The sequence below is a fragment of the Eschscholzia californica genome, unplaced genomic scaffold, assembly GCF_041429995.1.
Source record: "Eschscholzia californica isolate CP2 unplaced genomic scaffold, dmEscCali1.0.p SCAF_1, whole genome shotgun sequence".
Classification (NCBI taxonomy): domain Eukaryota; kingdom Viridiplantae; phylum Streptophyta; class Magnoliopsida; order Ranunculales; family Papaveraceae; genus Eschscholzia; species Eschscholzia californica.
The window spans coordinates 32,678,584-32,690,977 of NW_028238198.1; the positions used below are offsets into that span (position 1 = coordinate 32,678,584).

General features: G+C 39.9%; 1 protein-coding gene across 1 annotated transcript; it reads left to right on the forward strand.

Moving 5' to 3' along the window:
• The first annotated feature begins 1,600 nt into the window (after positions 1–1,600).
• On the forward strand, positions 1,601–7,445 carry LOC147566179 (elongation factor 2). Its single transcript, XM_086652677.1, has 5 exons — positions 1,601–1,861; positions 3,978–4,056; positions 4,394–4,448; positions 4,548–4,635; positions 4,828–7,445. Exons 3-5 carry the CDS (start codon positions 4,446–4,448, stop codon positions 7,266–7,268), a joined length of 2,532 nt encoding a protein of 843 aa, XP_086508803.1. The 5' UTR covers positions 1,601–1,861; positions 3,978–4,056; positions 4,394–4,445; the 3' UTR covers positions 7,269–7,445.
• Positions 7,446–12,394: the final 4,949 nt, after the last annotated feature.

The following is a 12,394-nucleotide window of genomic DNA, read 5'->3' on the forward strand; positions in this document are numbered from 1 at the left end:
TATCACTAGTAATTCTAGCCCATAAGCTCTTCAAAAAGTTTGAATGTGACATATTATAAAATAGTGGCCAGAAGCATTACACACAGTGACATAAAGCATGATCGATATCTTTGTCGAATAAAATAAAATTGAAGGGTATATGCTAAACCATATTCCTTGGACTTATTCTTACAACTTCAATAAAACATTATCTTCCTTGTTGTGGATTAGATAATAGAGAGAAAATATTATTTTTTGGGGGAGCAATATGACTTGAACCCTCTTTTCTCCCTCGGAGAGAGAAGGGTCGGAATTGAGCCCGAGAGCTCGAAACCAGGCCCGAAACACCCAAGTTAGACTAAGAAATGGACTGGGCGACTGTGGTGGGTATTATCTGTCCACCCTGTTAGATTTTGGTGGGTGGGCTTGGGCTTTCCCTTAAAAAAGCTCAAGCCGAGCTACAAGCATAACTTATAAGAGTCCTTAGATTATAGTAGGGGTGAGCAACGGTCGGTTTTTTTCGTTTTTGGCTCGAGCTGAAGTCGAACCAATAAATGGCGGTTTGACTAAATCGTCAGCCGAAGTCGAGCCGATCATTCGGCCAACCGACATGGTTCGACTCGGTTGAGTTCGATTGATCGATTTAACGAACACGATTTAGAGAAAATTGTAAACTGATGATATTCATTTTATTGCATGTACCGAAAATAAAAAATTAACCATCGTACTTTTTTGCCATTACATATGTCGAGAATAAAAATTTAAAATTCATCGTACTTTCCACCATTCCAAAAAAATAAATAGAAGTGCGAATATGAAATTTATAATTTTAAGTTACTAACTAAAAATAAGGTCTTCAACAAAAAAAAAAAAAAAAAAAAAAAAAAAAAAAAAAAAAAAAATGTGTGGTAAATAGAAATCAGTGAAGACTTACCTTTAAAACCTTTCAATCAAGTTGAATAGGTGGTTGATGTAGCCGACAACAACAATTAGAAAGGAGGACGGATAATAATATGGGAGATTTGATTAGGGGTTTTCTAAATTTTTTCTTTTTTAGTTTAACACTTTATAACTTTACAAAATTATTATTTCATTTTAGGGTTAGGTCGGTTCGGTTTGGGCGGTTTCTAGAAACTCAAGTCGAGGCCAAACAAGACCGATTTTGGGTTGTTCGATTTTTCGACCGAACCGAGTCGAACGGTGATCGGTTCGGCCCAAAAACCGATCGGTGCGGTTCGACTTGGTTTGGTTCAGCCAATTAGTTCGGTTTTTGCTCACCCCTAAATTATAGTACGAGGACAACCATTAGATTAGGAGCCTCATTTCAAAAATTTCTACAAAAGCCTTACAGTTTCCTTTCTTCTTTTCAAGTTGCTAAGCATGAGTTAAGACAGAAGAGAAGGGAACAAAGTGGGGAGCAAGAAAGACGACCAATGAGGGGAGAGAGTGAAAGAAGTTGAAGATTTGAGAGAAAAGAGGATGAAAGATAAGATAATTTAATTTCTAATTTTCTGGTTAAATCAGATGGACCAAGCTAGGATGGGGCGAGTTCTTATTGGCTTGATCTTTATGTTCTGAGCCTTTGACCAAATAAGGACTAAGGTTGCATAAATCTCGCTGCAGATCTACCTTCTCATTTGCCTCGAAGCAGTATGGAGCTCAAGGTGCCGAGTTGATTTCTACATACCCTCCTTACTGAGACCAAGAACAAAGCTCTTACTATCACTAACTCGGTTTTTATTCTTGACTTCTATCCAAGACAAAGCAGTGGCAATTAAAAGTCCTAACCATTCTTGGGGACAAATACGGGCTTCAAACTGAGAGGTTGGGTCCAGGCCTAGTTACTACGTCTTGAACCCGAGGGAATTTTGATCCATCATCAGTAGGGGTGGGAATCGGACCGGACGGGCAGTCCGCGGATAACTACTCTCTCGGTCCGGGCGGAACGGACACATGCTATCATTGACCGCTCGGACATTCGGACTAAACGGTCGGACTAAACGGAAATTACTTGGTGAAAAAGCCCGTCCATGACCGTTTTTATTGCCGGACTTTCCGGACATCGGTCGGACGGGACCGGGTATAAAGCCCAAACAGAACAAAAATATCAATATATTAAAATTCTTCTTCAGTTTAAACTATTAGATATTTAACCTACTACTTACATTTAAATACAAATAAGCAATGAACAAGAAACTAGGATGTAATAGAATTATCACTTGGTCGATATTTGTAAAGACTTGGACATATTATGTCGATACTTTGATTCGAAATCTTGACTCGCCATTATTTATACAACTGTCACATCTAAAACAAAAGATTACACATTAAACTGTTTCATATCCATAATTCCACACACAAATCATAAAGTATAGCATCATCAAGATTCAAGTAGCAGCATTGAGCAGCATCAAGGAGCAGCATTACAACACCACATCATCAGGCAACAAGTCGACAACAACAAAGAGCAACACTCCAGTAGGCAGTTGCAAGAGCAACACATCATCATTTGGTAAGAAATCCCATAGGCCATGTTGCGGACTCCAAATCAACCATCATAAACAGGAAGCGACTCAACTTACCAAATATCGGCAAGGAATCATATCGCGTTACGAGGCTAATTCTAGAGCCCACCATCACAAGTCTAAACTAGATTTCTATTTACCATCAGAATTTAATTCAACTAACCATTACAAACATGAATTATTTATCATCATTTGGTAAGAAATCCTATAGACCATGTTGCGGATTCCGAATCGACCATCATAAACAGAAGCGACTCAATTACCATATCGCGTTATGAGGTTAATTCTAGAGCCCACCTTCACAAGTCTAAGCTAGATTTCATTTCACCATCAGAAATTAACAAACATCACATAATCATGCATCATACCATAAACTCATGCATCTGATTCATCCAAAAAGAAGAATAAACATAATGTAATACTTATAGAGATGCTTGTGATGTAAAAGATGAAGTGATGAACCCAATAAAACTATAAGTACTTAAGTAAGAATGTGATACTGTGAGTTAGGATTTAAGAACTCAAGATGTGTATGTTGTTCTGCAAAAAAATAGACAATTAGCAAGTCAGTAGAAGATACAAAAACTAAAGAAAAAAATGATACAACATAGAAAACAGAGAATTAGATAAAAACTAAAACAAATCGAAGATTAAGAGAAACAAAAAAATAAAATAAAACAGACTTACATAAATCGAAGATGAAAATGAAAAAACGAAACAAAAGTACTAGGGTTAGAGAAGATACTTACAAAGATTTAAAGTTCAAGGGGTTCGAAACCTCGAACAGAAAAAGATAATCAATCGACGAACAGTCGAGAACAAGATCTAGGGTTTTAGGAAATAGTTATTTAGTCGAGATTCGAGAACAAGAACAAAGATTCAGTCGATTAGAATGAAAATAATAATAAAAGAAGAGTAATAGACTAAGAAGAATAATAAGATACTTACAGAGATTCAAAGATGAAAGGGGTCGAAATCTCGAAGAGAACATGTCCGTGAAGATCTTCGACTAAGAGATTCGGTCGGTCAATTAGAATGAGATGTTTAGGCTTTAGGAACTGAAGATCTTCGAACGATTATGTTTTAGGAACTGAAGAAGAAGAAGATCTGAGGAGGAAACAAAAAGAGGCAGCAGAGATAGAGAGAGGTTCGGTCGATTAGAATGGGTTATTTAGGGTTAGAAGTTTCAATACTCATTTATATATGCTGACCTATTTATTAATCTAACGGTCTATATCAAAACCCTAGTTAATCTAAGGGACGAAACACATCCGGACAGGCGGACGGTCTTTCGGTCGGGCGGACGCGGGCGGACTGCCGGGTAAGGGTTGCTGCCCGCGTCCGTCCACTTAACTCTTCCCGGTCGGTCGGGTTATGTCCGAGCCGGTAACCGGGCGTCCACGGACCGTGGCGGACCCGGGCGTCCGTGGGCGGATCCGGGACTCGGACCAAAATCCCACCCCTAATCATCAGTAGTATTTAGGTTACCCTCTCTCACTTGGTCTTCTCTTTTTCTTCAAAATCCGCTGCTGAACCTTGGTAGCCGCTCCAGGTATTCTTCTTCCCCCTCTCTCTAAATTAGGTTTTGCCATTTTAATTCTACCTCTATCATCTTAATAGGTATAGCATCGATATGTATCATTCTTCTCTGATGATTGATTCCAGTTTTATACACTCCTTACTATCTTCATTTGCTTGGACTTTTTGTTGATAATAGATCTGGTTTTTGGTTTGATTCAACGTTCTAAATCTAAATATATTAATTTATGGCCATAAAATCGATAAACCAAATCCAGTTTCAGTGATTTGAGCTGACTTTCAACGTTATTGAATTCTATTGTTACGATTAGGTTTTAACGTAAATTTTATGTTGTTATTTGACATTTCAGGAACGTTTCTCATACAGATAGTTTATCCCTTTGATATAGAAAAGGAGTAAAAATGGTAAGTTTTTTGTAGTATTTCAAGTTTCTATTGCAGATCTATTGTTTGTTTGCTTGCTTAAATTTCTGATGAGTTTTTCTTTCTTCATATGTTTTACAGGTGAAGTTCACAGCAGAAGAGCTACGCAGGATTATGGACCTGAAACACAACATCCGTAATATGTCTGTCATTGCCCACGTCGATCATGGTATGAAATTGTTGAAACTGCAATTTCTTTTCTGTATTGATATCCCTGAACTAGTAATTTTTTCTTGTTACTAGAGTTACCTGTGTCATCTTCGGTGGTCGTTGTAGTTATAGAAATGGTTGTTTATTGGGTACGCTTAAAACAACAATCAAATACCAGTATTTAAGTGATTGTTTTGTTTGTTTCTCATAGGGAAATCCACTCTTACCGATTCTTTGGTGGCCGCTGCTGGTATCATCGCACAAGAAGTTGCTGGAGATGTACGAATGACCGATACCCGTGCTGATGAGGCAGAGCGTGGTATTACAATCAAGTCCACCGGTATCTCTCTCTATTACGAGATGACCGACGCTTCTTTGAAGGCCTTCAAGGGAGAAAGAATGGGGAATGAGTATCTCATCAACCTTATTGATTCACCTGGTCACGTTGACTTCTCTTCTGAGGTCACAGCTGCATTGCGTATTACTGATGGTGCCCTTGTGGTGGTCGATTGCATTGAAGGTGTTTGTGTCCAAACCGAGACTGTCCTTCGCCAGGCCCTTGGAGAAAGGATTAGGCCCGTTTTAACTGTTAACAAGATGGACAGGTGCTTTCTCGAACTACAGGTTGACGGAGAGGAGGCTTATCAGACCTTCCAGAGGGTCATTGAGAATGCCAATGTCATTATGGCTACCTATGAAGACCCACTTCTCGGTGATGTCCAAGTTTACCCTGAGAAAGGAACTGTTGCCTTCTCTGCTGGTTTGCACGGGTGGGCTTTCACTCTAACCAATTTCGCCAACATGTATGCATCGAAGTTCGGAGTTGATGTGACTAAGATGATGGAGAGGCTGTGGGGTGAGAACTTCTTTGACCCGGCAACCAAGAAATGGACCAGCAAGAACACTGGATCTCCAACTTGCAAGCGTGGGTTCGTCCAGTTCTGTTATGAACCTATTAAGCAGATTATTAACACTTGCATGAACGACCAGAAGGACAAGTTGTGGCCTATGTTGCAGAAGCTTGGAGTTACAATGAAATCTGAAGAGAAAGATCTGCTCGGTAAACCCTTGATGAAGCGTGTGATGCAAACATGGCTCCCAGCAAGTACTGCTCTACTTGAAATGATGATCTTTCACCTTCCATCTCCTTCCACTGCTCAAAGATACCGTGTTGAGAACTTATACGAGGGGCCTCTTGATGACCAATATGCCAACGCTATCAGAAACTGTGATCCTGAAGGACCCCTCATGCTTTACGTGTCTAAGATGATTCCCGCACCTGATAAGGGTAGATTCTTTGCTTTTGGCCGTGTTTTCTCTGGTAAGGTTGCAACTGGTATGAAAGTTCGAATCATGGGGCCTAACTTTGTTCCTGGCCAGAAGAAAGACTTGTATACTAAAAGTGTCCAGAGGACTGTCATCTGGATGGGAAAGAGGCAAGAATCAGTTGAGGATGTACCTTGTGGTAACACAGTTGCTATGGTGGGTCTGGATCAATTTATCACCAAGAATGCTACTCTAACAAATGAGAAAGAAGTTGATGCCCATCCTATCAGAGCCATGAAATTTTCAGTATCTCCTGTTGTCCGTGTCGCTGTCCAGTGCAAGGTTGCTTCCGACCTACCCAAACTTGTTGAAGGACTCAAGCGTCTTGCCAAGTCCGATCCTATGGTTGTCTGTTCAATTGAGGAGTCTGGGGAGCACATTATTGCTGGTGCAGGAGAACTCCACCTCGAGATCTGCTTGAAGGACTTGCAAGATGATTTCATGGGTGGAGCAGAAATAGTCAAGTCTGACCCAGTCGTGTCCTTCCGTGAGACTGTTCTAGACAAATCATGCAGAACTGTGATGAGCAAGTCTCCAAATAAGCACAACCGTTTGTACATGGAAGCACGACCCCTTGAAGATGGGCTTGCTGAGGCAATCGACGACGGCAGAATTGGTCCAAGAGACGACCCCAAGGTCCGCTCAAAGATCTTATCCGAGGAATTTGGATGGGACAAGGATCTAGCCAAAAAGATCTGGTGTTTCGGGCCCGAGACCACCGGACCAAACATGGTTGTAGACATGTGTAAGGGAGTACAGTATCTTAATGAAATCAAGGACTCTGTCGTTGCTGGGTTCCAGTGGGCTTCAAAGGAAGGAGCATTGGCTGAAGAAAACATGAGGGGAATATGTTTTGAAGTATGTGATGTTGTTCTCCACGCTGATGCCATCCACAGAGGTGGTGGACAAGTCATCCCCACGGCCAGAAGAGCTATCTATGCCTCACAAATCACTGCCAAGCCCAGGCTATTGGAGCCAGTCTACCTAGTGGAGATCCAGGCGCCAGAGCAGGCTCTTGGTGGTATTTACGGGGTTCTGAATCAGAAACGTGGTCACGTCTTTGAAGAAATGCAGAGGCCGGGTACTCCACTATACAACATTAAGGCTTATCTTCCTGTCGTCGAGTCCTTTGGGTTTTCTAGTCAGCTTCGTGCTGCAACATCAGGACAGGCTTTCCCACAGTGTGTGTTTGATCATTGGGACGTCATGTCTTCTGATCCATATGAAGCTGGAAGCCAGGCTGCTGTCCTAGTTGCAGACGTCAGGAAGAGAAAGGGTTTGAAGGAACAGATGACACCACTTTCTGAATATGAAGACAAGCTATAAGCAACAAAGGTTTTTTTTTATTTCAGGAACAACATTCTATTTTTGTTATTCTGGATTCTGGGTTATGGATATTTGAAGTTTTCTTTAGTTTTATATGTAATTTTGGTACCTGGGATCTTCGTTTTTGTTATGGATTCAACTATTTTGCTCGCTAAATCAATGTTTGATTTTGTTAAACTCTGGTATTCAAGATTAATCGATTGGTTAACCTTGCATGAACGTTACAGATCTTATTGTTTGAATTTCTTATGTGAAATTTATACCTATTTTTTTGTATGGTCCTAAACCATTATAACCACCAAGACAACAAGAACCTTCAAATAACCAAAACTACTAGTACCTAAAACTGTATAAATCTCCCATACCACACTTGAGGTTAGAAATTCAAAATTTCAACTACAAGACCCATTCAGTTAGAGTCAGATACACACACGATTGTGCATCATTCCCCCTCAAACTGAACTGCGGTGCATAGTGAAAACTTGGAGCACAAAGCCTCCTTTAATGTTTTAGTAGGAATGTGAACAACATGAGAGCCTTCCTTCGAACAGGATTGTGGGCCATATATGGCTCCATATCACAAAATAACTGGGGAATATTTTTAAGAAAAACACCCAAATCTCTAACAAATGATGTATGAAAACTACTTCGGCCTAATTGCTTAGAAGACGTGGATATAAGATGTTTACTAAGAAATATGCAGTTGTCCGAAACCAATCTCGCTTAGTGTCTGGATCGGCGACCAAATCCACGGCCAAGAGTCCCTTTAAGATATTGAAGTAGGAGCTTAACAAATACCAAAATGGATCGTAGTCGGTGAATGCATAAACTGACAAACTTGATTAACCAGATAGATTATATCAAGACGAGTTAGAGACAAGTACTAGAGAGAACCAACGAGGGAGCGGTATAAAGTTGGATCATTAAACTTTTCACCATCAAAGGAAGACATTTTTCTTACCACAGAGACTCGAGTAAAAACCGATTTCGAATGAAGAAGATCAATACGAGATAACAACTCACCAGATAACATGTTTTGAGTAAGAATAAGTCCCTCAGTAAACCGAGTAATTCCCATACCAAAGAAATTGTGTAAATTGCCCAAATCAGTCATCGATAGAGGTGTTCGTTGGTTTGGTATCCGGTATTTTGGTGTCATCCGTTACCAAACCGCTCATGATTTGGTTAGTAATTTTTCAAACCGTTACTAAACTGCTCATGGTTTGGTTCGATTACCAACAAGACCATCAATGAGCAATTTGGATACAACTGGATACCAAACCATCCAGAGAAACAATTTGTTCTCCATGAAAATCGAGTTACTTTCTTCACACATTGAAGTATAAAATCAAGACAACTCCTTAAAATCCTGAAGAAACAACCGAACTAACATAATACGTCGAAAAACATTTTAAACATTTAAGACATGTGCGAGCCACCGACAAAAATATTATATAGTAGTTAGTAACATTAATGATACATGGATCAGTTTAATCTAATACTAGCTACTGACATTATATTGTAGTAGTGTTGTTGTTTTGTATGGGTAGTAGTTATTCTTGTTTTTGGCAAGAACTTGATGAAATATATGTATTTATATGAAATTATAGAGATATGATAGATATATTTTAGAAAAAATTATGTATATATATATATGGGCTATTTCCCTAATGGCCCCCTACTTTGTGACCAGCTTCCCGCCTGGCCCCCTACTTTACGAGAAATACCCATATGGCCCCCTATTTCCGTTAACTTTAACTTTCCGTCACTCTCTCTCCTCCATCTCTTTTTCTCTCTCTGCCATGTCACGCCACATCATCTGTTACGCCACTTCATCACCTTCTCCGGCAAGGTCGCCGGCCGACCAAATTTCCGGCCGGCGACCTTCAAACTAAAAAAAAAGAATTTTTTTTTCTTTCTCTCCTCTCTCTCTCTCTCTAAGAACTCCGGCGAAGGAACCCTTCGCCGGAGTTCTTAGAGAGAGAGAGAGGAGAGAAAGAAAAAGTTTGAAGGTCGCCGGCCGAAAATTTGGCCGGCCGGCGACCTTGCCGGAGAAGGTGATGAAGTGGCGTAACAGATGATGTGGCGTGACATGACAGAGAGAGAAAAAGAAATGGAGGAGAGAGAGTGACGGAAAGTTAAAGTTAACGGAAATAGGGGGCCATATGGGTATTTCTCGTAAAGTAGGGGGCCAGGCGGGAAGCTGGTCACAAAGTAGGGGGCCATTAGGGAAATAACCCTATATATATATATCTATTTATTGAATTTGACTGGTTCGGTTCAGTTTTAATGGTTTCTAAAAATTACATCCACTTACCGAACCAAACCAGTTGGTTTTTGGAAATCTACAACCGTACCAAACCGCTCGTTGTTTGGTTCGGTTTGAAAACGGACTGGACCGGTTTGGTCTATTTTTGCACACCCCTAGTCATCGAAAATTGAGCATTAAGAGAATTTATAAGACGAGATATTATCGAATCATTTGACTTAGTAATCAGGATAGTATCGACATAAAACAAAAGTATGGTAATAGAAGATGCAGTCTGAAAAAGAAAGAGAGAACGATGGTGAGGAAACAATACCCAAGTATTATTCTTCAATAATGCATTAAACTCATCAGTCATAGCCAACTGCCATTTGACATCCTCCGAGGAAATTGAAAGGAAAGTGGGGTCAAAAAGAAGATTCAATAAAGAAGACAAAAAAACCTGCCAAACATGATGTCTAGAGGCAATCATGAAGTTTATAACTTTAGGTTTGACAATACCTGATTTAGATTGTGTAACCATTGGACGTTGAACCGACATCGGCTGAATAGGGTCACTAACGTCTCCACGAGTCAGTTCAGACAAATCAGAATCAACAGTGTGGTTATCGGTAGTATCAACATCAAATAAAAGAAAAGAATTAGAACGAATGGGGTCTGAGATGGATCGTTGATGTTGTAATACTGTTGGTCGAAGAGGAGAGGACTAGACAACAACCTGAGCTGAATAAGATGGTGAACCATTGACTACCGAAGAGGAAAATGATGGGGTGAAGAGGAAGTCTAAAAACACCCAACCAGGGGTCTCATCCACAATAACTTATTTACCAAGATTTTGCAAACCATTAAGTGCAAATAGAAACAGTGTTTCATCAAACAAGATATGACAAGAGATAGAAATAAGAGAAGAGGCACTTGTGACCCTTATGAGTCTCACTTTCCCCAATGAAAACACACAGAGAACTCTTATAATTAAGTTTATTTTGCCGATAGGGTGTCAACAAAGGTAAACATTGACACCCAAAAACACGAAGAAAATCATAATCGGGTTGTCGCTGGAATAAAAAAAAAAAGTGAGACATTTTTTTAAAACATGCGCAGGTAAGGGATTGATAAGTTAAGACGCGGTGCTAAAGGCCTCAAGCCAAAATGATTTTAGCAAATGACTTTGATGTAAGAAGGGTAAACCATTTTGTTGAAGGGTGTGGGGACGAAAAAATTGTTGCAACACCATTGTCTGAAAAATATATTGTAAGAGAAGATGAAGTGTACTATCCTTCCCCGTCACTTTTAAAAACTTTAAATGTTTTGAAGTTGGCTCTCCACTAAAGATTTAAAATTTTGCAAGCAAGCAAAAACTTTTTACCAAATAGGGTTAATTCAGTTTTGACCCCCAATTGCGTCTCACAGTTTGTTTGGCCCCAAAGGGCCAAACTTTTTACCAAATTATCCTCGGGGGTCAAAATGGAATTATTTATGAAAAAAAAGGAAAAAGACACAAAATCCACATCACCTATTTCTTTTTTCTTCCATTTCACCTTATCTCTCCTCCATCACACCACCTCGGCACCTCCTCTCCACCTCACCTTTCTTCTCCGGCTAATGGTCGTCGACCAGAATAAAAATTCCGGCCGGTCACCTTCAACATATAAAAAAAAATTCTCTCTCTTCTTCTCCTTCTTTCTCTATCTTCTTCTTCTTCTTTCTCTCTTTCCCTCTTCTTCTTCTTTCTTTACCTCTCTCTCTCTCTCTAACCCCTTTCCCTAAATCTCTCTTTAACCCCCCTCGGCGAAAGGGCTCCTCCCCTTTGCCTGAGTTGTATAGAGAGAGGGGTTAAAGAGAGAGATTAGAGAGAGGGGTTAGAGAGAGAGGTAAAGAAAGAAGAATAAAAGAGAAAGAAGAAGAGGGAAAGAGAGAAAGAGAGAAAGAGAGAAAGAAGGAGAATAGAGAGAAAGAAGGAGATGAAGAGAGAGAATTTTTTTTTTTTATGTTGAAGGTGACCGGCTGGAATTTTAATTCCGGCCGGCGACCATTCGCCGCAGAAGAAAGGTAAGGTGGAGAGGAGGTGGTGTGATGGAGGAAAGATAAGGTGAATTGGAGGAGAAAGAAATAAGTGGTGTGGATTTTGTGTCTTTTTCCTTTTTTTTTCATAAATAATTCTGTTTTGGCCCCCGAGGATAATTTGGTAAAAAATTTGGCCCTTTGGGGCCAAAACGAACTGCCAGACACAATTGGGGGCCAAAACGGTGAGTTTGTCACAATATGAGGGTCAAAACGGAATTAAGCCTAAAAAATATAACCATGTAAATCGAGAGAGATCATTAACTAATACAAAAAAAATAACGGAAACCGCAGTTAGAAGAGACTGAAGATGATGCGTTTTCCCGGAAGCGTGAATTCTGAGTGAAGGTAAGATCGTAACAAGTAACTAGGAAGATCTGGATCACCACACTTTGATAATGTTGCCACCACATAGTGATAGTGAAACCGGTTGAGCTAACACCACACCTGGATAAAGTTGCCATCACCAGATGATAAAGACGCTCGAAATCCACCACCAATGACTCTTACAAAACCAAAGGATAAAAGAATTGATCTAAACAGATCCAAAGTCACAAAAGACTCTATGATTTCTCAAATTCGTTTTCTGTTTTTTCCATTAATAATAAGATTATATAGAGGAGAATACATTAACAGAGAAATAAAAGCTTCTTGAGCCACTTTTTGTCGTTCCTGACTAACATTTACTTCTTCATCTGTTTCAGAATCCTCATCAACAAGTTGAAGCTCTGGTCCACTTCTCCGACTATGGGTTTGTTGTTGTGCCCTTCTTCTCTTATAAGTCCTTGTGCCTGTACTT